At 40.3% G+C, this 24,462-nt stretch overlaps 2 protein-coding genes across 5 annotated transcripts in view; both read right to left on the bottom strand.

Moving 5' to 3' along the window:
• Positions 1-15,382, bottom strand: part of prkcea (protein kinase C, epsilon a) — a 41,521-nt gene extending 26,139 nt beyond the window's left edge. Inside the window, exon 1 of one of the 4 annotated variants that reach the window (XM_038736361.1) lies at positions 14,258-15,382. In XM_038736361.1, coding sequence (XP_038592289.1) covers positions 14,258-14,602 — 345 coding nt within the window. In that variant the 5' untranslated portion in view covers positions 14,603-15,382. The remainder of the gene's footprint in view (positions 1-14,257) is intronic. The other 3 variants (XM_038736362.1, XM_038736363.1, XM_038736364.1) reach the window with 3 other exon arrangements.
• A 5,310-nt stretch (positions 15,383-20,692) lies between these two features.
• six3b (SIX homeobox 3b) lies at positions 20,693-22,915 on the bottom strand. Its single transcript, XM_038736366.1, has 2 exons — positions 21,987-22,915; positions 20,693-21,426 (listed from the first exon to the last, which is right to left on the bottom strand). The coding sequence occupies exons 1-2, from the start codon at positions 22,679-22,681 to the stop codon at positions 21,288-21,290; spliced, it is 834 nt and encodes a 277-aa protein (XP_038592294.1). The 5' UTR covers positions 22,682-22,915; the 3' UTR covers positions 20,693-21,287.
• Positions 22,916-24,462: the final 1,547 nt, after the last annotated feature.

The raw sequence follows: 24,462 nt of genomic DNA, 5'->3' as shown, positions 1-24,462 counted from the left end.
CTTCCCTCATGTCATGAGTGTTGCATAGTTTGCCCACCAGAGTGCGCTCTGCAGCTCCTCTGTTCAAAACACTGCAGCACCACAGAACAAAACATCAGCTTATCAGAGTCTACCAGAGCAACAGTGAAGAGCTCCCATAGGTAGCTCCTGGTAGCTCTCACACTCAGCGTTACCCGTGAGTTGGTCTTTGTCACGTCAATTACATGACTTAGATAATAATAAAGATAGCCCTCATCACTTTTCCTCTTCGGAGATCAGACTTGCTAACTCTCCTGTTTTTCACTGCCCTCTCCAGGCTCAGCAATGTGTTTAATGTTACAGTAGTGGTGGAAGCTACATTGCTGACACAGATGTGATTGTAGATTTATTCATTTCTATGTGTGGCAGTTCTAGCGACAGGTCCTCTCATTTCTTTCTAATTTATTACTTCTAAATATTTTCTAACATCGCCAACAGCAGCTAATGCTGCCCGTTGCTAAATTAGCCACAAAGCTAATGCCATGTTTATCAGTGGAGGAGGCTAACGTTAATGAGCGATTAAACTATAGTGTTTGACGTATTCTAAATATATCTGCGAGCTGCTTTTTAAGAGAGTCAGGTGATAAACTAGATGTAGAAAGTAATCATCATGGCAGATTATATGTAAGGTAACTACTGCATACCAAAAAATTTGCCTATTTAGGAGAGCCCTGTTTATTATTATTATGATAGCAATGACATGAGACATGGTGTATTGTATTATTATTTTTAGTAGTACTCTATAAAGTAAATAAAGTACTATTTTCTAACAATAACAAAGTTTCTTTTTATTCTGCATTATGTCATGGTATCTTGCTATGGTTTCAACACAACAAATATTAGGGATAATCTTTTTTTATGTTATGCGTTACTTAAAAAGGGGGGGAAAAGAATATCAGCCGATATATCGGCTATTGGATTTTAAACTCCTCAAATATCGAAATTGGTATTGGACTTAAAAATTCCATATCGGTCAGGCTCTACTTACCATTTGAAAGCACTAAATACTTTTCTCCACCAAGGAAAATGTGTCTACATTCACACTATAGTTTAGGCAAAACTAATTCAATTCAAGTGATTAATGGACACAGTAGCAGCTCACAACTGATCAGCTAGAGGCAAACCTGGTGCAAATGGTATTTAGGCATAAATATGAACATCCCTCAAGCATTTTAACTTAATAGAGAATTTAGTGGATAAAAAGCCTGATATCTCCCTCAGGAGTTGGTGGAGACCAAAACTGAGCTAAACAGAGAGTGAATATTACTGTGCATTAAGACCAGAAGCGAAGCGAGGGTTTGGGGCGGCGCAATTACATACAAAGTCAATGCAAAGACAAGGAGAGACACGCAAACAAGTTGTTGTTGTTCTGCTGTCTTGCTGACAGACCTGAGCATGAGTTCATATGTTTAACAATTCAGCATCATGTTGTAGTTATTTTTTGCTTTGGGTTCATACAGCTGTAGTAATCGTGGGTTGTGTTTATTCACATAATCACAGTGTGTGTGGATACTTGGCAGTTGTAAACCCCAGCAAGGAAAGCGTTGCAAGGATTAAATTTGCGTTTGGTCTGAATGCACAGTTAGTTATGTCCATCAGGTGGACAGGGACTCCAAATAACTGATAATGTTGCTCTGTAACTGCATGATGAGTAAATAAGCAACTGTTGGCTAACACGTTTCGCTATACCAACTTACGCTATATGTATTTTTTTTTCCCATGCCCCTGATGAGCTCAAAAAAATGTTATTAGGTCATTTTAAAAATCAGGACGGTGCGGTGGTGCAGTGGTTAGCACTGTCGCCTCAGCAAGAAGGTTGTGGGTTCAAACCCCGGTTGCCCCGGCCTTTCTGTGTGGCGTTTGCATGTTCTCCCCGTGGGTTCTCTCCAGGTGCTCCGGCTTCCTCCCACCATCCAAATACATGCAGGCTAGGTTTATTGGTGTCTCTAAAATTGTCCTTAGGTTTGAGTGGTTGTTTTTCTATGTGTGGCCCTGCGATGGACTGGCAACCTGTCCAGGATGTACCCCGCCTTTCGTCCGATGTCAGCTGGGATTGGCTCCAACCCCCGCGACCCTGTACGCAGGATAAGCAGTTGACGATGGATGAATGGATTTACGAAACCATGAAATATAATAGCGGTACAACAAATGATTATTTTCACTATTTTGTTGATAAAAGGTAATGTCTTCAAATGTTTCTTTTTTTCTGACAGTCCAACGGTCCTGTAGCATCAACTAAACAGGAGGAAAATTAGATTTAGAAGAATGGACATTCCCAATCAAATCATCCTGTCTGTTCAGTTATCTCAGAGCTCGCAAACATTCAAGAGGAGTGTGTGATATCCAGATGGACACACTTCATGAACCAAAAGCTATTCAATTTACAATGACCAAACTAGACCAGAAAGTGTTTGCCTACCAAGTGGCTTAAACCATTAATTGGTCCTCAGAATTGTTGTAAATTTATGTTCTATCAACTTAGAAATGGATTTATCGACTAGGCCCTAATTGTTTAAGCGCTAATAAAACTATATATACCACGATAGAAGATTTTATCCGCAACACCACCCTCTGTTAAATGGATTGTAACGTGACTTAGATTTAACCTGCTGTGTGCAGACACACACATGCATGAAGGTTCCCCGCCCCGACAACAACAAGGGAGGAGAGAGAGCAGGAGAATCTAGTTCGCCTCATTAATCCTGTTAGTCCAATTAGGACACTGATACAGCCAGGGAGGCGGATAACTTCACAAACCCTCTCTCTCGTACACACACACATACAGGAAACTAAGTGTGTGTGTGTCTGAGTTCGGTAAATGTCTAGGGATTTTAAAATGGACTTCAGATGGAGGTTAGCATTAAACACACATACAAGCTTAACTCTCTAGCGTTCGTTCCATCATGACACACACAAACACACACACACTTCTGAGAGAACAAAAACACACACCATATGCAGCAGCACAGAGAAGCACTCAACCAAGCAGACAGGGCACTCAAAGCTTGCATTATATCAATACTGTGGAGCTAACCCCCTCCCACTCTCCGTCCATCTAGCTCGCTATCTCTGTCCAACCAGACAGCTCTCTCTGTCTCTCTCAGGAGCATTTAGTCTCAGTGACAGCTTCCCACATCCATCTGTCAAATAACAAATTTTGGCTTTGAGAGAGCTCGACCACATTCACACAATAACATGCGTGTGTGTTTGCATGTGTGTATGTGTGTGTGTGTGTCTTTCTATCACACAGCAACTCAAGCGTGTCCGCTTGCACACACACACACACACACACACAAGAGGCCCATGCTGAGTGAGACAGCATGAGAGTCATGCATCTTTAATGTAACATCACAGACGGCTAATAATGTAAGAGGAGCTGAGCTGTGTGGTGGTGGTGGTGGTGACGGGGGAGAATGGGGGAGATTCAACAAAGATTGTCACTCGTGGCCCTAATTGGCGGTCCAACGGTCCTGTAGCATCAACTAAACAGGAAGAAAATTAGATTAAGAAAAATGGACATTCCCGATCAAATCATCCCGTCTGTTCAGTCATCTTAGAGCTCGCAAACATTCAAGAGGAGTGTGTGATATCCAGATGGACTGGCAGACGGCCTGATGAGCAGTCTCCATAGTCGTCGCTGTTGGACCTGTCTAAATGAAACCACACTTCATAAAGACTCGAGCTGCAGAAGGAAGCCCTTTCCTAGGGCTTGAAAATTATGTATTTGTGAAATTGTGAACACATACTGTGATTTCAATATACATAGTATTCAACACATTTGTATAAAATATAAGCACAAACTTAGCTTGTTTTGTGAAAAGAGAAAGATTCGGTAAACATAGCTAGCTTTCCATAAAAAGACAATTTACAATATTATGATACATTATTAAAATGTTACTCAACATTAGTCAATTTTCAAATATAACAAAGACATTTAGGTGTTTATATTTACTGATAACAACTACATATGGGTATTCAATTATTGTAATAATGACAAACTGTTGGTTAGTCAGCTAACAGTTTTGATATCTGACTTACAAACCCTTTATAAACTGTAAAGAGGTCTAACTGCTTCAGCTAACGTTAGCTTCACACACTGACAGGATGAGCTGCTTCACTACCCCCAAATGTCTTGCTTATTCATTGCATAGAGTTAGGTGACAAAATCAATATCGCTTTCATATCTGTCCGATAAATAAGATGGTACCACCAACAGCTGGTTAGTTTAGCTTAGCACAAACACTGGAAACCAGGGCAACCGCTAGCCTGGCTCTGTCCACAGGTAACAAAATCCACCATCTCTAATGCTCTTTAATCAACACACTTTTTCTTGTTTGTTTACTTCATATAATAAACAAAGAATAAAACTGACAGTTAAGGTTATCGCCTGGATTTTTTCGTGGCTCTGAGCCATTGCCAGACAACCAGCTGAGTCTCCATAAAGTTACTTGTCCTAGACAAAAATATTCTAGCACATTACCCAGTGTATAACAGTGAATTGTCTTTTTTGCACTTTCTGCGTTTTTGTACGGATTAAACAAATGTGTGCTAAACCAAGCTAACTGGCTGCTGGCTGTACATTTATTTATTTAATTACAAGGTAGATTTATTTATCATTTTTCAACACAGGGTTGTATAACGAGATGAAGTTGTAGTTCCCTTTATGCAACTCACAAAAATCAAATGTTACATACACAACTGATATACACTACATGGGTGGATAAAAAGAGAAAAAAAAACATTTTACATTGTTTAGTGCTGAGAATTAATTTAGGAATCTCACAGTCTGAAGAAAAAAGATGCTCTTAAGTCTGGTGGTACCATGGCAGATGTTCTAACACTTTATGAACAGATATGAGAGTGTTATCAATCCTCTCATCTAACTCTCCACCAAAAAGTGATGGCAGCTTTTGATACAAGAGAGTTTACGTTGCTTTGTGCTACAAATACATGTTGTTTGGTACCAAAATAAGTGCCCTTATAGCCAGTAAAATCAATGGCCGCCAATAATTATTTTACCTCTCACAGCTTTGTTAAGAAAATGTTATTAGTCTTTAAAATTTAAATTGTGGGTCTACAACTATGGGGTGGGGTGGTGATGGCGCAATGGATAAGACGCCTGCCTTTGGTGTGAGAGACCCAGGGTTCAATTCTCCACTGTGACCCACCCACCATTGTGTCCCTGAGCAAGACACTTAACCCCTCATTGTTCCAGAGGCATGCAACCTCTGACATGTATAGCAGTTGTAAGTTGCTTTGGATAAAAGCATCAGATAAATGTAATGTAATTGTTTTTCAAAAACTAGTTTACAAAGTTCTTTGCAGACTTGAAAGCTGTACAGCTACAAAATAGAATAAAATTAATTAAATTAAAGAAAATAATTAAAAATAAAAAACATTTTTTTAATCTTTAAAGAGGTTTACAAGAGTATGACAAAAGTTTGAAATTGTGTCCAGTGTATCCAGTTGTAATTCGCTTTGGATAAAAGCGTCAGATAAATGTAAATGCAATAATGCAACTAACCCTACTTTGTCCAGGGCAAAAATAAAAGACAGAGAACATCTTAATTTGTTCTTTGTGGATATGCAAAACTAGACACACTCCTGGGGTCACACAAAGACAAAGGGGACAAACAGTGTACATTTCACCTGCAGTCCCAGAGCGCTTTAATATCCTCCCATTTCTTCCCTTTCACTGAGAACATGCATTAAACACCCTCCAGCATACACTCACAAACCAAAGGTTGACCTGATTTGGCATCAGTGGGCAGAGAACCATGCTTATCTTTGTGTGTGTGTATTGTCATGGTGGCAATAGCGCATCTTAAATCCACTCTGTCCTACTTAACCAGCAGGTCACCAAGGGATGGAGCCTCATGCAAATTGCCATGGTGTGGGATGGAGTCTTGAGATTAGGAAAAAGAAAGTGCCATTGACAATATGGCTGTGACCTCAATGATGATCAGAGTCATGTCTTGGCCGAGGATGGCGATACAGGGCTGCCCCTTACACAAACGTTCAATGGTGTTATTGTGGTAATGGATGATATCTTAAACTTTACCTTGGTACTTTTCAAGGCTAAAAACACTGTTAAGGCCCAGTCACGTACGAAAGTGACACAGAAAAGTTCACCCGCTCGTCCTTGCAAAATAGTCAGTGCTAAAAGCTTGGTGACGTAGGGACTACTCACAGAGCTAGTTCGTAAACTACTGTAGCTGGTGAGCTAACAGCTAACACACTAGTTAGCCAGGTACATACAAGTCAGTTACATTAACTCTCCAAGCATTAACTGTACTGTACCGTTTCCCCCACCCCCAAGCTTTTTGTTCTCAAGATGGCGCATCATTTCATTCAATAAAGAGTTATTACAGAGGGAAAGACTGTCAGTTAGCAAGCTCTTTAGCGGAACAGTCTACTGTCTGCAAACCGTGCTTCTTTTGTGGAGAAATTTATACTCTGACAGAGGAGGGTTCAATAAAAGTGGATGTTGCAAAACAGCTAATAATATATGCTAGTTGCCTCCATTCGGACTGTCCGGCTTTCTGTTCCCTCAGAGGTCTGCACAGTTAAGAGAGTCTGATATAGGTCATGCACAAATATGCATGTCAAAGTTCACCAAGTCGACCTTTTCACTTCGCCTAAATCCACTGATCATGGTGATAACATCACAATTACTTGATTTAACAAAAATATTTAGCCATCTTAAATGCTGGTGTGACCAGGCCTTAACGTAACTGTTAGTGACCATAATACCGGTCACGGTATTTAATTGCAGAAATGGGCATCTCCTACACCCCATAATTATGAGCAGGCAAATTTGGAAAAAACTTTCGGACTGTCAACATCAACTTCCTAGCTGTAATTCAGAGCTGGGAATTTCTCACCGCTTTACAATATCCAATACTTGGTAAAAAGAACTATGCAAGCGTGATGGTTACAAAATCCAATATCATACACCAGATTGTGCTAAATATATAGAAACATTACACTGTTAGTACCGGTCACTTGTTAACAAATCACTAAAAATATGCAACACAATAAAAAAGTGACCATCAAAAGGCTAGAAAGTTGGTTAACCATCTAAAAAAAATAATGTTTTACCCTTGGCTCAAATGTTTGCCTCACAAAGGCTAAATGTTTTGTTTATAAAAGTGTGAAATAAAAATTAATTATACTGTTTTAATCATTTTGTTAAGGGACGATGATTGGCCTCTGACTTCAGTCCTTCAGTCATTAATCCTGGCTGCTCTAAGTATGAGAATGTGAGTGTGCGTGACTGTGAGTGTGTTTATGTGAAGTGTAAAACAGTGGCTGGCTGACATCTGACGTGGCCCCTGTCCTTGTGAGGAAACGTTACACTCTGTGGTCATCGTGTCTCAGACTGAGACTCACTGCTCTCAACCTCCAGCCTGATATGTTTACATGTACGCACAGCTTATTTCTACACCTCATCTCCTGCTCTCTCTCCTACATCACTCTCTTTCTCTCCTCTCCACCATTCTCATCTTTCCTGTCTATGTATTTTCATTTCTCTTTTACCTCCCTCCCTTTTCTTAATTTCTACCTCCTCTGCTTTCTCTCCCTGTCTCTCTGTCTCCAAGGCATGCCACTTTCAAAACCCTTAATTGAAGACTTTTTACACCCTTTTAACTAATTTTAGAACCAGAAACATAGTGGACGAAACCAGCCTATTTCTAAAGTTACTAATGGAAGTTACAAATACAGATAATAACTGCATTAATTTAACAAACATATTTTGTATAACACTATATTTTGTTAAAGCATTCAGCATGCACGTTGCAGTTGTGTCTTAAAATCTAGCAGAGTCTGCCACAATCCTGTTTTTTAGCTCTTACAAAATCTAAAACAATACAGCAAGGAAAAAAGATGCATATAATAAAAGATGTGTATTGTCTGTTTGGTAACATTTTAAGTTAGCCTAAAAGTCATGTATTTCCAGACTGATTAATGTGACAGAGTGCCTCATCTTAAGCCCTTTCTTCCAAAACACTGAAACTTATGCAGTAAAACAACTAATGTGTGTTAAAATGTGGCTACTGGTCAGAACTATCACTAGTGTTCTGATTTACTTAGTAGCTAATGCATGTCAGATTTGTTATCGGACAAATATGTTAATGATCTGATTCCATTGCTAACAATCTAACAAACTGATTTTATCTTGTTAGCTACCACAAAATCAGATACCATTGATAACAAGCTAACAAACTGGTTTTGTGCAGCCAAAGACAGTAACACAACAGATCTGTCCCAATGATGCCATGTTATATTTTAATGTTGTAAATGTTGTAATGTTTGGTAATTATGATTGAAGAAAGATTACAATATTGTATTTCCTTCTTGCTTCTTGCTTTTTTAATAGGTTTGGTCATAATACCACATTTAGCTCATTGGCTGCATTGTGACCACATGGAATACATATAGCTTTACCATAACATGACAGCAGCCAAATATATATTTATTTAAACAGCTTATTTAAAAGTGAATAGTAAAAGATATTGCAATAATCCTTTGCATTGCTCAGCTACTCACATATCATAGTTACCACAGGAATTCACAGACACGGTTTTATTTACAGTGGTATGAGCCTCTATATTAAGGTTGGCGCAAGGCAATTTCACTTATGTAACAAATTTCACTCCAAGTAAACTCAATGTGCTTTACGTTACAATGCATAGGTAACCTGCACAGAAAAGGTGTACATAAACTACAGCATATGGCAGCTAAAGGGAAATATTGCTGTGTTCACCAAAAAAAGGTATGTTGTGTCAACGTTGACCTAAGAAGTAGCAGTACACTGCAATGGAGCAGCTTTTCCCCCAAGCTATCAGACTTTTAAAACTCACATTCATCCTCAGCACTGTGCCATTGAATATAGTTTATTTCTGTCTAACATTTTTATGATTTATGATTGCTTTTATATTACTGTATATTGTCTTCTACGTAGCAGAACTAAATTTCACTTTATAACCTTTTGTATTGTGACAAATAAACTGACCTTTTGTCTCCTTGTATATGGACATTTGGGGTTAAAGCTGACATGGTGTATCGTTGACCTTGACATTTTTACTTTTTATCTCCAAATAAGTTGTGTTAATAAGTAAAATTTGTTTAAACGTGTCTGACGCTTGAGTATAGTGGGCCCAGGAAACACTATTGTACTGTGTCTCACTGAGTATCTGTGTACGCAATCTCTACAATTATGCTGGTGAGTAAACTGGAATTTTCCTTAAAGAATGTACATGCAGCACAAAGAACCCTTTTAAGTCTGTCTACCTTCAAAGGCCTTGAATTTAAATTATTTCGACTTCTCAAAATGCACCATGGCACTGTTCTACTTTGTTTTTCTTTCTTCTTCCCCCGTTCCACCCTTCCTCCCTCCTCCCCATCTCCCCCAACTATCACCTACCCATCTCACTCTCTCTGGTGTTTCTGTGGGTGAGAGGCTGTCACCATGGGGATGGGCTCCACAGAGCATCTCAATTACTGAGTGGGACAATTAATAAGCATCAAAGCTTGGTTAATATTTCACCGGCGGCACAGAGCAGAAACCTGGCCCACAGCGCTCGGATCCACAGGAGATGTATCATGGAGAGGTGGTGGAAGACAAAAGAGAACAGGAAGCAGAGAGGATGGGGATAACAGAGCTGAGACGAAAGGGATGATGAGATGCAGCAGAAGGGCGGAGGAAGTGTGAAAGACAGAGTTGAGGTACACAATCTTCAGTGTTCATCAGAACGACAGGACGTTTACCATTAGGTACGAGGCTATGGCATATTGAGGAATGTTGTTTTGATTCTGTTATTATTGTTGATCTGCTTTCAGTCATGCTGTTCAGCAGGGTTTTATTTTTATTCTTGTGGTTTTTGGAAAGCACTTTGTAAACTCTGTGTGACTAAGAGCCTAAAGCCATGCCAGTAGTGACTCTGTGAGGCTGTACTGAGCTAAATGCTAGCCTGCTCACAATGACAATGCTAACATGCTGGTGTTTAGTATTTTTTTTTTTTTTTTTACCTTTTTCACCATCTTAGTTTATCATGCTAACATTTTTCATTAGCACTAAACACAGAGTACTGCTGAGACTGATGGGAATGCTGTTTCGACATAAACCAACGAATTGGACAAATAGAAAATTTGTCCTGATAATGGCACTAGAGGAAAAGTTAGGGGATCATCAATATTATTATAATCCGTGCCGGTGATGGATCAACCAATAGGCAGAGCTAGCATGGCTAAAACATATATAAAGTGTATTATCAGAGCTGAAACAAGTAGATAATTCATCAGTTATTCAACCCACAGAGAATTCATTGACAAAAAAAGTTTTGTCCAATAAACCTCATTTATCAGGCAAAAATACCAAAACATTCTCTTTTTCCAGCTTCTCAAATGTGAGAATTTGCTGCTTTGCTCTGTTTTATATCACTTTTTATTCAATATCTTTGGGTTTTGGACAGTTGATTGGACACAAGCAACCAAAACGTGATAGTGATGAATTTTCCTCTACTTTGTAACATTTTGTGGACTTAACAGTAGGGATGGGCAATAAAAGAAAAGATAATTATCGCAATATATTTTCCTCAATAACAATATAACAAATGTTCAATATATATCAATAAATGTTTATGATTTAATTCATTTGAATCACAAATCAATTAGCACTTAATTTTTCTGTTACGATATTTATTTTGTTGAGGCAAAGGGACTGAAAAAACTAGAAAAGATTTTTTTAATAATTGTTTTGAATGTTCTACCTCAGATTTGTGAAGTGATCCACTGTTTGTCACGTTTTGACCATGAAGAAAAGTTTAAAACCACAATTAATCATCTGGTTTTTGCAAAGTTCACTCAGGAGCAAAAATCAGCCTTGAAGTTTGAAAGAAATAACGATATGACATTTATCGTGATAATTATCGACATCGAATGGTATGAAATGTTTTTATTGTGATAACATTTTTGGCCATACCGCCCAGCCCTACTAAACGGTTAAATGACTATTATACAGTTATTATATTGATGATCATTTCTACAACATAGCACAATGGTTGAAAATACAAGGGTCTGATTGGTCAATACATATGTAACATGTTAATATTAATGCAACCTGTTACAGTATTAGCAGTATGTGAATGTTCCACATAGTGCTACCATCCTGCAAAGGGGACACTGGTTGGTAAAAAGTTGAAAGTGTTTGATGCCAGCAATAATTTCTTAGGGGCAATGGTCACTTTTTATCCTCAAATGATTTTATTTTGAAACAAACAGTGTGCTGTGGGAAACTAGTATATGACACAAATGAGTAAAACGTTTAAGAGAACAACCAATTAACTACTACATTATACTTCACACAGTCTCCCTGTTGAGTCTGACCTTCACATCCTTCCCTCCCTACTGGAGACTGAATAGTGAGCGAAAGTAAATGTATCAGTAGATGAAAGTGGAGTGAACTGTACACAAGCAAGGCAGGAAGAGGGAGATGATGGGTAAATGAATGGAGGAGGGGGGGGTGGATGTGAGGAAGATGAGAGGGGAAACGCTATTGGAGAGGGGTGGATGTGGGAGACACGGGAGGCAGAAGTCGTGAGTAATGGAGTGATGAAGGGAGGAGGACAGAGCGGAGGTGGGAGCCACTGTGTCGCTGTGAGGCAGATGTATTGACAAGCCAGCTGGCTGATCAATGGGATGTGGTCAATCAACAGACTGATCCATATACTCTGACCTTACTCTGGATGGCTGAGGGACGAGGTGTGTGTGTGTGCCTATTTATATGCCAGTGTGTCCTGATATAGTATACATTTATATATAGTATATACAGTATATACAAGAACTAGAACTATACATCAATTAACCCCTCCTAATGAACAGTATTGTTTGGTTTGAAGTGGTTTTAGTCAATCAACTACAAATCATCTATACTTTTCTACATTAACATGGCTTCAATAACATTTTTGTTATTAGTATTGCAGAATGAAAACAAGCATCCTCTTCAAATTTGAGATTGGTAATTCACCACAATGAACATTTTGTTGCCTCTCTTTTTTACATTACGTCATGGTCATATGTTAATCCAGCTGAGAGCAGGGTCTGTATTACAAACTCATGGCATTAAAGAGTCTCCAAAAAAATGCCATTTAATAAACAGTAATATTACTATAATAGTCACAACTAAACATCCACTGTAATGGTTTAAAGTCACAATTCAAACAATGTTTCAAGTCTCTGACAGTGATGTTGACAACTGATGTTAATTTTGTTGCATAAACTGGAATCAATGGCTGCCGGAGGTAGAAAGGCACACAATTATTGTAATAACTCACAATATGCTTTGGAAAATGGTCTGCAGTAATGTAAAGTATGTGTAATTTGTAAGTAATTGGCTAAAAGCAAAATGGCACATGCTGTTATTTAAACTGTGTGTCCTCAGGTCCTAGAATGCCTATCCTGACATCACCTTCATCAGCCTTTCATGAAACATAAAGTGAGACGACATAAAACAAAGCGTAAATGTGGAACGAGATCACGTGTTAAAACTGGAGACAAAACTTGCAGACCTAGAACAAATGTGTCTTTATGCCCTTACGTACAGATCCACATGTGGTCATCCAACATCACATGCCCAACTCAAAAGAGATTACATGACAAGAAACCGTAACAAATGAAAGGAACTTGAGTCTTACAGCATGTTACAGTATGTGTATCTCTCAACATACACTGAGAAGAAACGTGTTGTAAGACACTGAAACACTGCATTGTTGTGTTTGCTTTATAAACATAAGTCAACAGGGGAAAAGACAAGGGCACCTCAAATTTCTTCCGGTCCAAAGAGACAGCAGGAATGCAAGGAATTGAGAAAGGATGAATACAGGCTGGACCTAAGATGCCCAAACCAGATTTAATGCAAGTCTAAACAGCTCCCTTGTCAGAGATAAAGGAGAGAAATCTGCAAAAAAAAGCACTACATGACGTCTCAGCGCGGAGATACACATACAGCTTGACAACAGATGTGTGCAATTAAATTCAAAGTTCACTAACATGCTGCTGCACTGCCAAAGAAAGTGAAAGAAAGTGGTGGTGGTGGTGATGATGATGATGATGATGACAGTAGGGACTTAAAGCAGCCTACACTTTTGTTACTCCTAGATTCATCAGTAGTGAAGAGACATCTGACGCATACAAGATGCATGGGTTTGTGCAAAGGTTTGACGTCTGAAGAGAATATCTTTTAGATTAAAGATAAGGTGAGCATGTTTGTGAATGGACGGCTGAACGCTATAAACAACTACACAGGTGCCAATGAGGAGGGATACACCAGATTGTTATCTGCCCCGATACTGACCTTATTAAGTGGACTGGGTATCAGCCAGAAGTTTACAGTTTCTTCATTCATTAATGCCATTATACAATTCGCTTTCTGTTCATTTTCTGTTTCAAGTTGCACTCATTGTAGTGAAGAAGGTGCTGTTGCACAGATTTTAAATTAGGGGAAAGGTGAGCAATAATATCAGACTAAGTATCAGTAAGTGCCCTGAGTTGAGGGATGAGAATCTGTACCAGAAGAGAAGAAGTCAGATCAGAGCACTCCCTCTCTTGAGTAAGGCCCTGAGCTCCCCAAAGGTGCCATGCAGGTAGATGTGCTGGGAAGCACTCAGGAAGGAATGTGTGTAAATGTATGACTTTCCTGAGGAAGCAAATTAACAAATTTGTCTTTTTGATTGATGCATACTTTATTAATCCCTCCTGGAAAAATTTAATTTTTTCACTCTGTTGTTATTTTACACACATTGCTGTAGGGGCAACATCAGCAGTGCCTAGGAAGTGAACAGGCCCCTCTACAGCTACCACCCTCCGGTTCCCAAGCCAAGTCCCTACGGACTGAGCTATGCATACATTTTGATGATGTATATTGTGGCTAGAAACACACAATTGACCCATTCCACCCATGTACACTGGGCATTTTCAGCCCAACGCCTTTAAGAAAGCACAAGTACAGTTAAATTTAAATATAATGTGCATACAATTCCACAGTAGAGTTGTTGCAGAGGCTGTGTTTCTGAAACTATGGGGGGGGGGGGGTTATTTGTCTTAGTGCCTGGGGTTAGTTTTCAAAATTAAGCTCACCTGCACGAGCACATGTAAGAAACCTGTGGCTTTCAGGACTGAGGACTTCTGCCCCAATGCTCTGTGGGTAATTGACTGAAACAGTCACACATCAAACACATACCCAGTCTTCATAGTGCCTGGTTCCGTTCTGCAGTAGGTCCTCCAGCTGGATGGTGCAGTTGGCCACAAAGTCATCATATCCGATGGGCGCATCGTGGAAAACGGACAGCTCCAGGCTCCGTCCCTCACGGACCTCCGTGCAGAACTCCTGGTGCCAGGCGGGGCTGTTCGTCTTGGTCCTGGTGGCCGTCTGGCCAAGCCGGGTCTGGTCCAGATTTAGGGCCAGATAAGGGTCCAGCAGGAAGGAGCCACTCTTCCCCACAGCGTGACGCAGGGCCCATGGGGTGGGCTTCAGGTCCACTGCCTCACACACTCGCACCTTCAACAGGCCACTGAACACAGGCATGGCTCCTGGGATGTGTTTTGTGTGGATACAAGGATGAGTGTGTGTTTAGGCTAGTCTGCCTGTTCCTGCTCCTGTACACAGACTGTTTCCTTTCAATGAGCGGGGTCACTGCACAGTCCTGCTACATCCCATAATGCCGCTGGCTCCTTAGGACTCTCAGTCTAATACAGCCATATCTCAACACTGTATTATCCACGCACACACAGACACACACGCTAATAGTACTGCTGATGAATCCCTAATGGGCTGAAAAACGCAGTAACAACGCAGACTCACACCCTTCAGAGGTCGCTGACTGAACACTCTCCCTTCCCGAGCGGCTGCCTTGTTTGTTTATGATCGGTCCCGTGCGCCAGACAAGATTCCCGTTTCGGCGGAAACAGGCGATATAACGGCCGTGAGGAGGATGACGGGTTAACAGGCTCCGGTTAGGTTCACGTTAAGCCCCAGAGCTTCCCCACGGTCCTTGTGTGTCTCTCCCGGCTCAGGGTGGGAGAGAGCGCGAGCAGCCGCGCCTAGCCATCCGGGATTGGTGCTCCGTTTCCAGCCGCTCGCTCGCTCTTCTCTGGGATAATCTCCTTGCTTCGACCTCACGGTACCGCGATATTTGCGCGTATTCTCGGAAAGCAAATGCCTGTTTTGCACCCCTCAGTGCAGTCTTTTTTCTCACGAGCTCCCCAAATACATCACGGTGCTCCGCTCCGTTGGTGTTTTTTCTCTTTCGGTGCTTGCGCGCGACCCCCGTTTCCCGTCCCCTCTCTCCTGAATCCGCGAGTGAGCGCGAGCTGCAGGAAATGCGCAAAACGCGTCACCCGGGCTGCCGGGCTCTTGCGCCGGATGAGAGAAAACTGAGAGAGAGAGAGAGAGAGAGAGAGAGAGAGAGTGTGTGTGTGTGTGTGTGTGTGTGTGTGTGTAAGAGGTGTTTTTTGGTCGCAAGAGACGAAGAGGGGGTGGAATTCACCCGCAGGCACAGAGAGTGCGTTCGTGGGTGTGCATGCCTGTTTGTGTGTGTGCGCCATGGCTCAGAAAGCCAATACAGCCAGTCAATCCTTATGCATGGTCACAGACTGTCTACACACACACACATAGGCCTACACAAATACAGAAGAAGAGAATCTGCAGGTACAGAACAAATGTTATAAAGACATTACCAGTTGCTGGTATCTTATCTTAAAATATTAGGGTCTCTATATATTTCTCCTGAGTAGGCTACATTTACATCACCAGCTCCTATAAGAATAAAACAGAGGTGTTATGGTTGTTTTGCTCATCAGTGAGTTTTACTGTAACATTAAGAAGCCCATACTGTGTGAGTTTGAGGGGAAAATATTTCACCTGTGTACGTCATCTGTCTATAGCCTATATTTACAAGGTTCTTTATCTCTGTGTTAATCTTTGTAGTAATAAGATACCTTGCATCCCTATATTATTACATCTCTAGAAAAACCTGTTTGTACTGTATATATATATAGTTTACTCTTACTCTTGCATCCTTTGCACTCTGATCACTGCACTATTTGTCAATATGTCTATATTGTTTTGTTCATAGTGTGTATATTAGTGTTGTCTATACTGTAGTTTGTGTCTGATTTTATTTTATTATTATTTTATTATTGTGTTATGGTATTTTTGTATGAGTAAACACATCATGAGCAATGTACAATCCTAAGTCAAATTCCTCGAATGTGTACACATACCTGGCAATAAAGCTGATTCTGATTTCGATATTTATTGTCAAGTACATTTCTATACTAATCTAAGCAGCATCTTGCCAATTTATTGTAATGTGTATGCTGCAGTAATCTTGATTATGTAACTAAAATGTTCCAACTAGTACTGTACTCTGTTTTATTTCATCTGTGTACTGTATGTGTATTGCTGTAGTCCATGTGTTTGCATATATTTGCATGTAACTGCTGTTTTGTTGTTGTTATTTTTTGCCAACTCCAGGAGGAGTAGCTGTTGCGCTTTTGACATCTAATGCAAATTGAAATAAATAAACCTGCATGACTAATATTCAATATACAGTATCTCCAATTACTAATACACAGCATCTTGAAAAACTCCTCTTAAAACATACATTTATTATGTATTTACCCTGATTGTGCTTGTGATTTGTTCTTTCTTTTCATATCTTTTGTTAATTTACTAGATTTTCTTTTACCTTCTTTTATCTTAATACATTCAAGTTTGATAGCAGGAGTAGTTTATTTCAAGTATTCAAAGAAACAACAAAAACAAAATGTTCAATATAAAAAGAAGAAGAAAATTTTTTACAAAGAGAAGGCATGACAACAACAGGTATTAACAGAGCATTATACTCAAGCCTTACACTGTTAACTGTGTTAACCTAAAATTACTGTTAAATTACATTTACTGTGTGTTCCCATTAACACATTTTGGCCTGCAGATTTTGAATAGGATATGCCCACACCTGGCTGTTAGGGTCATGTCACTGTTAGTTCAACTGCAAGTTCTTAGTAAGGAATAATGCATGCGATGGATACACACAGCCAAAACTAGAAGCATTCAGCTTTAAGGGGGGGAAAACTTCCTGCTCACTTACAGTAGGGCTAGGCCATAAAACAAAAATGATCAATAGCACAATATTACTTTCCTCATTAACAATATAATAAATGTTATAGCATCTAATTTTTCTTTCAAGAATTTTATTTTGTGGAGGAAAGGGGACTGAAACAAGATATTACTTTATTTTACTCATGCATATTTGTTGAATAACGATTTTATAATAGTTGTTTTGAATGTTCTACCTCAGATTTGTTAAGTGATCCACTGTTTGGCATCAAGTATTTTGTCATGTTCTTACCATAAAGGACAGTTTAAAACTACAGTTAAACTGGTTTCTTCAACTTTCACTCAAGAGCAAAAATCTGCCTTTAAACTTAAAAGAAATATTTAGAATCAGAATCAGCTTTATTGCCAGGTATGTTTACACATACGAGGAATTTGACTCTGGATTGTACATTGCTCACGATGTGCTCATGCAAAAATACAAAATCACAACACTAAAAATAAAATAAAATCAGACACAGACTTCAGTGTAGATAACACAAATATACACACTATGAACAAAAACAATATAGACATATTGACAGTGAGCAGAGTGCAAAGGATGCAGGAGTATGTACATGTCAGAGGTGGATGTGATATACAGGTACACATACATGCATGCAGGTACACATGTACACAGTGCAATGAAGCATAGTGCAAAGGATGCTGGAATAAATAAGTATAAGTATTTTGTGCAGGAGTAATGACTTGAGGATTTGGTATACAGTATCTACTATATGACAATATAACAGAACAGCACTGATATAGTAGAATAGATCAGTAATAGAGAATGGTGAATAAGTGGTAACCAGTAAACAGGTGGCTGATTAGAGCCAGAGTTACTGGGTTATTGCACAAGAATTGTTCCTGACACCTGAGTCAGAAATCAGCTGTTCATCAGAGTGATGGCTTGTGGGAAGAAACTGTTCCTAAGTCTGTTGGTTTTGGCGTACAGTGCTCTGCAGCGCCTACCAGAGGGGAGAAGCTGGAACAGATTGTGTCCGGGTTGAGATGGATCTGCAGTGATGTTTCCTGCCCGTTTCATGACTCTGGAAATGTATAAGTCCTGAATGGAGGGCAGGTTTGCACCGATGATCTTTTCTGCACTCCTGACTGTCCGTTTTAGTCTGTCCTTTTTGGTGGCAGATCCAAACCAGAAAGTGATGGAGGTGCAGAGAACAGACAGGATGATGGCTGTGTAAAGGTTGAGCTTCCTGAGCTGGCGCAGGAAGTCTGTCCTCTGCTGGGCCTTCTTGATGATCGTGTCAGTGTTGGGCTCCCACTTCAGGTCCTGGGAAATAGTGGATCCCAGAAACCTGAAGGATTCCACAGCAGACACAGGGCTGTTGAGTACGGTGATGGGGGCAGAGTGGGGGGGCTCCTCCTGAAGTCCACGGTCATCTCCACAGTTTTGAGCGTGTTAAGCTCCAGGTTGTTCTGACCGCACCAGAGAGCCAGCTGATCAACCTCCCGTCTGTAGGCCAACTCATCACCGCCCCGGATGAGGCCGATGACCGTTGTGTCATCAGCGAACTTCAGGAGTTTGACAGATGGGTCCCCTGAGGTGCAGTCGTTGGTGTAGAGGGAGAAGAGCAGTGGGGAGAGCACACACCCCTGGGGGGCGCCAGTGCTAATAGTCCGAGTGCTGGATGTGATGTTCCCCAGTCTCACCTGCTGACTCCTGTCAGCCAGGAAGTTTGTGATCCACTGGCAGGTGGAGGCTGGCACAGTGAGATGGGTGAGTTTGGTGCTGAGGATGTCCGGGATTTATTGGACATTTATCGTGCTAATTATCAATATCAAATGATGAGAATTTTTTGATTGTGATAACATTTTTGGCCATATCGCCCAGCTCTAACTTACAGTAAATCTAGTGATAAGAACAACTCTTCATGCAGGTTTAAAACATCTATGACACACATGATTACACACAAAAATATGTCCATGTGCCCTCTCAAAAATTGACTTGAAGATTGATTACAACTCAGATTTGTTTTGTTCTCACTTAATTAATTTGTTTTTAAGGACACTTACTTGAATTGACAAACAGAAGAAGAGATATAATCCATTTGTGCATCATAATTGTAAATCACAGCGCCAACCTGAGAGTCAATCCTGGTCAGCTGCGCCACCTGCTGGCTTGAGGGACGTATCACTGGGATGGTGACGCTTCCAGGACGTGACGTTGTAAGAGACTGTGTTCAAGTGCTCCTCGTTTATTAATGTTTCGAAGGTGATCAACGCATTTCTGCACTAGTGGAAGAAGTCTTTAGATTTTTTGAAATAAGTAAATGTAGAAACAGGCTACCTCCGCTGCAAGTAAAGTGTTAAGTATTAAGTATCAAAAGTAAAAGTACTAAGCCTACTCATTTTGTAGCAGAATTATCGCTGTTAGTGTGGCATTATATTATTGGATTATTAGTAAATTTAGTAAAAGAACAGTAGGCTATTTAAATACAACTTTGAAGTGCTTGTATTTTATTTGAGTATTTCTAACTTTTAGGCTACTTCCACTGCACTACATTTTGGAGACAAATATTGTACTTTTTACTCCACCACATTGATTTTAAAGCTTTACTTACTAATAGATTCAGATAAATAATACAAAATATAAATCAACAAATAAAATGTCTTTTAAATATCAGTGGTGGGAAAAAGCACTCCTTCACTTAGGCCTAAGTAAAAGTATAAATACTATAATGTACACTCCATTACCAGCTTTGCTTAAAATGTTACTTAAGTGAAATTACACAACTGACATACTATAAACCGAAATGCGCAATGAATTTGTTGAGTTATTCGAATAACAAGGGCGCGCTGTCTCCTTTGACCACTGGATGACGCCACACGGTTGAGTTGTGCTGTAGCCCTGCAGAAACCTCTGTCACCCGCTGCAGGTCAGCAGCTGACAGAAATGGAGAGACTAAATGTACTTAAAGTACCAAAAGTACTCATCGTGCAGAATGGCCCATTTCAGAATAATGTATTATAAATTATTATATTAATAATTAGCGATTCATTAATGTGTTTATCACTTTAAATTTGCAGCTAATAATTTGTATATTATATTTTATATAAGCCTAGGCTAATTCATCTGAATCTGGAAAGTAATGAGTAACTTCAATTATAAAATTTATGTGGTGAAGTAAAAAGTATTCATATTTGCATCTGAATTGTGGTGGAGAAAGTACAAAATTGCAGAAAATGGAAACACTTAAGCAAAGTAAAATACCTCAGAATTGTACTTAAGTGTAAATGTTCTTTTCACTACTGCCAATACAACAAGTGATGAATAAACACTATGAACAATAATGTCATTATAAGCTCAATACTGACACCAAACACACACACAAACACACACAGACCTGTCCTTAATGTGGTGTCATGAGTGAAGAGTTGGAACAACAGTCTTATATTAAATAATTTTATTTATATAAAATATCAAAACATTTATTCAGCATCAAACTGAACATAAATGACAACGTCTCATCACACATAGACTGCAACTTTAAATAAAGTAGAAGTGAAGGTAAAGAAACAAAAAAAGGTTCATAAACATACAAACAGACAGGGAGGTAGGCTTCAGTGCGTGTTGATTGTCTACAGCATTGGACATCCAGGGGTCTAAAGAAACAACTAGTTTCATTTAAAAAAAAAAAATAATGACACATAATTAGAGAAAATAAGAAAGATTATCTCACTGACAGGTTTCAGTCTGTAAAGGTTCTCCCATGTGGGGGTCCCTGGGTACAAAAGGAGTACAACAAGGAGTAGGCCTACACGTTTAATGAGGCTGATGGTGCAAGCTGGGTGATCAGATGTGCACCGTCACCATCCAGTGATGTTGTTAAAAATAAAAATATCTGATCTGATCAGTGAACCAGCAGCAAAGACAAAAAATCATTCATATTCTCAGGAAACAAAAGAAAAAGACCAAATCATCTGTTTGGAGGCTGGGGTTATATTTAGGATTAAGTTGTTTTATGCCGTGAACTTCATTGCAACCCAAACGCTGACCAGCCTTTTGCCATCCTTTATCATCCTCCTCTCTGCGGTAAATCCACGACGGAGCATCACAGGCCCCCGAAGGTTCATTTCATTAATTTAAAAAGTCTCAGACATCCAGGTCAGAGTCACTGTCCGTTACTGAGAGAAGAGTTTCTCCATCTGCGCGCTCTCCGCTTTCGTCTGGACTGCACTCTCCTCCACTAAGTGAACGCACACCGCCTGGACACATCCGGTGGTGCTGCAACCTGAAAATGAAGAGAGAAAACGAAGAGACGTTAAACGTCCGACAGTTTGAATCCAAATTTGGATATAAAATACAAGTTTAAAAACAAAACCTTGTTATATTTGTTTTGTTCCTGTAAAAAAAAAAAAATGAACATAAATGCTTCAAATTGGTCTAAATCTTCGAAGTAAAACCATTGTCAAAGCATAACAACCAATCATTTCCAGTGCGTGAGCGGCAAGCAATTTGCACCAATTCATGCACGTTTTGCCTCAGTAAACAGAATGGCTGACCTGCACACTGACCCTGAAGCAAATTATAGTGTGAGATAGAGGGGAAGGAAAATCGAGCACCTAAGACTGACAGAAGGAAAACAAAAAAACCTACACGCTGAATGGCCGCGCGCTTCTACGCATGAATGGCCGTTTTACGCACAACCTTGGCCGCCTGTGGAGACGAAATTACCTCAACGAGTCACTGAAAGTTTAAGTGGGTGACAATAAGGAGACTTTAATAGTATTTATGTGCATGTTTCTTTCTGCTGCTATAAGTTCCCATTTATTTAAAGTCAAAGTCACTGACCTGTTTTTGGCTGCTGCCGCCCGGTCTCTCTGTCTCCGGTTTTTGAACCAGTTCCCAACTTGAGTCGGTGTGAGTCCGGTTGCGTGCGCCAGCTCCCGCTTCTTCCCGGGATTCGGGTATGGGTCCTGCAGGTACCATTCTCTTAGGAGTCCCCTTGTGCGCTCTTTGAAGCAGTGCGTCTTCTGCTCTCCATCCCAGATAGTCCTTGGTAACGGGAACTTCTTCCTCACGCGGTACTTGTCAACCGGTCCGAGCGGTCGACCCCGGAGCTTCTCTGCCTCCCGGTAGTGAGCTTCCAGCCACATCGCTTGCAGTTTACCGTGCGAGGTCCGCGTAAAGCGGTGAGTCTCCAGGATTTGATAAAGCTCGCGGAAACTCCCTGTGTGGTATGCCACAACGGCGCGAGCCCGCTGCACAGACTCATGCTCAGAGATGGAGTCGCGGCCGTCTGCGGTCACCGGGAGGGACCAGAGGAAACGGGCCAGCCGCTCGATGTCTCCGGTCTCCTCCAGAGTTTCGCAGACGCTGGCGATCTGCGCCGCAGAGAAACACAATCCCGGGAGAGCCAGAGGAGGACAGGCGGAGGGAGGTTCCTCCGGGGACCGGGAGCGGGCCAGAACAGGGGGCCCATCTGCGAAGTTGGGCAGGAGGATACGGGAGGCTGAGAAAAACTCGAGCGGCGATCTGAACACCATCTGGATGACAGAGTGAAGCCAAAGAATAGACAGCGTCTCTCGGAAACAGTCTGACAGAAATCTGTTGAAGTCTGACTCTTTAGCTCACCTGGGAGTCAGGGAGGGACCCTAAATATGACTCCTCATTGGACACCCGGGAGCTGATGGTGGTTGTCATAGCAGCGCTGTCAATCAAACACAGAGGATTTAGAGGACTCTCCTTTTAAGCACAAGCAGGACACATAAAGTCCCTTCTGAACTGCCTTTCTTCTGTGAACAATTTCATAAAACAGGAAATACAGTTCGAAAAAGAAATAAACTTACTCAGCTCTGAAGCAGATTCACATGAGTGGAACTGATGAAGACAAAACAGGCAGTAAATTCAAATCAGTACAAGCTGACCAGAGATGGAATCATAAAGAAACAAACAAATTGCATTACAGTTTTATTTTAGATCTGTATAGTTTTGTGTGATCAAGACGACTCCAGATAGATAGAGAAACATTAAACGGAGCCTCTGCTGAATCATAAAGGAAAAAGTGGGTCCAAACTTTAAAAAAAATCATTTCATCATCATCATTTTAAATAAAAACCTTATTTCTTTTACATCAATGTGATGTAAATTACTTTTTGTAAGATGTTTGATGCAGACAAAAGCTTTTTTATTGTTGGTTATTTTATTCCGTTTTATTTCAGAATTATTTTTAATTGTCTGATTTTATTTGCCTCATTGCAGTCTTGAAATGTTGTAATCCTTGTTCAAGCATATAAAGCGCTTTGTAACTTTGAGCTGTATAAATAAAGTTTATGATAATTTATCATCATTATTGTTATTATCATTATTATGTAGGCCTACACTGGTGTCAGTTTCATCTCCTGTTTTCCCAAGGTAATTATGACTTTTGACATATAAAAGCTAACAGAATAACTGCTAATAAAAAATAATAATAACCAAAGTGACAAGAAGACCAGAAGACCCCTTAAGCAGAGGAAACAGATTGATTCTAAAGATGTTTCATTGAAAAAAAAAGAGATACAAGAGGAAAACCACTGAAACAAAACTGAACTGACATCACTGTCTGCTATTAACTAAATCTCACAACCTCTCTGGTCCTCCTGCCGGTAAGCTGTTCGCATTAATTGCAGTAATGTGGACGGTGTGATTGGAAATCTCACCCAGACCTGAAAGCGTATGTTTCTCTAAGTGGTCTCCCGCCACTCTAATCACTTTCTAATCACTTTTCTATTCTCTAATATCCATAAGTTCAGAGATAAACTGCGCTCCAGCTCCATTCTGTTACCTTGGATTAGCATTGGTCCTATACAGCCTGCTAACATTAGTCTAATAGAGCAGCATTTTCAATCAGTATTAACACATTTTGGTTGCCCTGAGCCATATGCTTCAACGCGTGGCACCCTTCATGCAGACTTAGGGTGTGTGTGTGTGTGTGTGTGTGTGTGTGTGTGTGTGTGTGTGTGTGTGTGTGTGTGTGAAATATGAATATAAAGTGGAGATTTTGGGGCTCAGCAAACAAAAAAGCATCCTCCAAAACACGCACTTTATTGTGCACCATCTCATTCTATTTTGTCACAAACACTCTTACCAATGTGAGCTCCTGTGCAGATGTGATGTGTGAGATGTGTTGGGCGTGAAAAAGGGGGTCACCCCGCTGAAAAAGTTAATGCCAATTACCTCAATAGACAGATGTCCCTGCATGGTGGTGTGATGAGTTGTGTGCCAGTTTTTCACCCCAGATGATGCACAGGGTTCAAGCTTGTCATGGTAATCTCTCCTTCCTTTA

This window comes from Micropterus salmoides, unplaced genomic scaffold (assembly GCF_014851395.1).
Source record: "Micropterus salmoides isolate LMB-PRFRI ecotype aquatic unplaced genomic scaffold, ASM1485139v1 Ms_hic_scaffold_21, whole genome shotgun sequence".
NCBI classification, from domain to species: Eukaryota; Metazoa; Chordata; class Actinopteri; order Centrarchiformes; family Centrarchidae; genus Micropterus; species Micropterus salmoides.
This window is presented reverse-complemented; position numbering and strand designations above follow the sequence as displayed.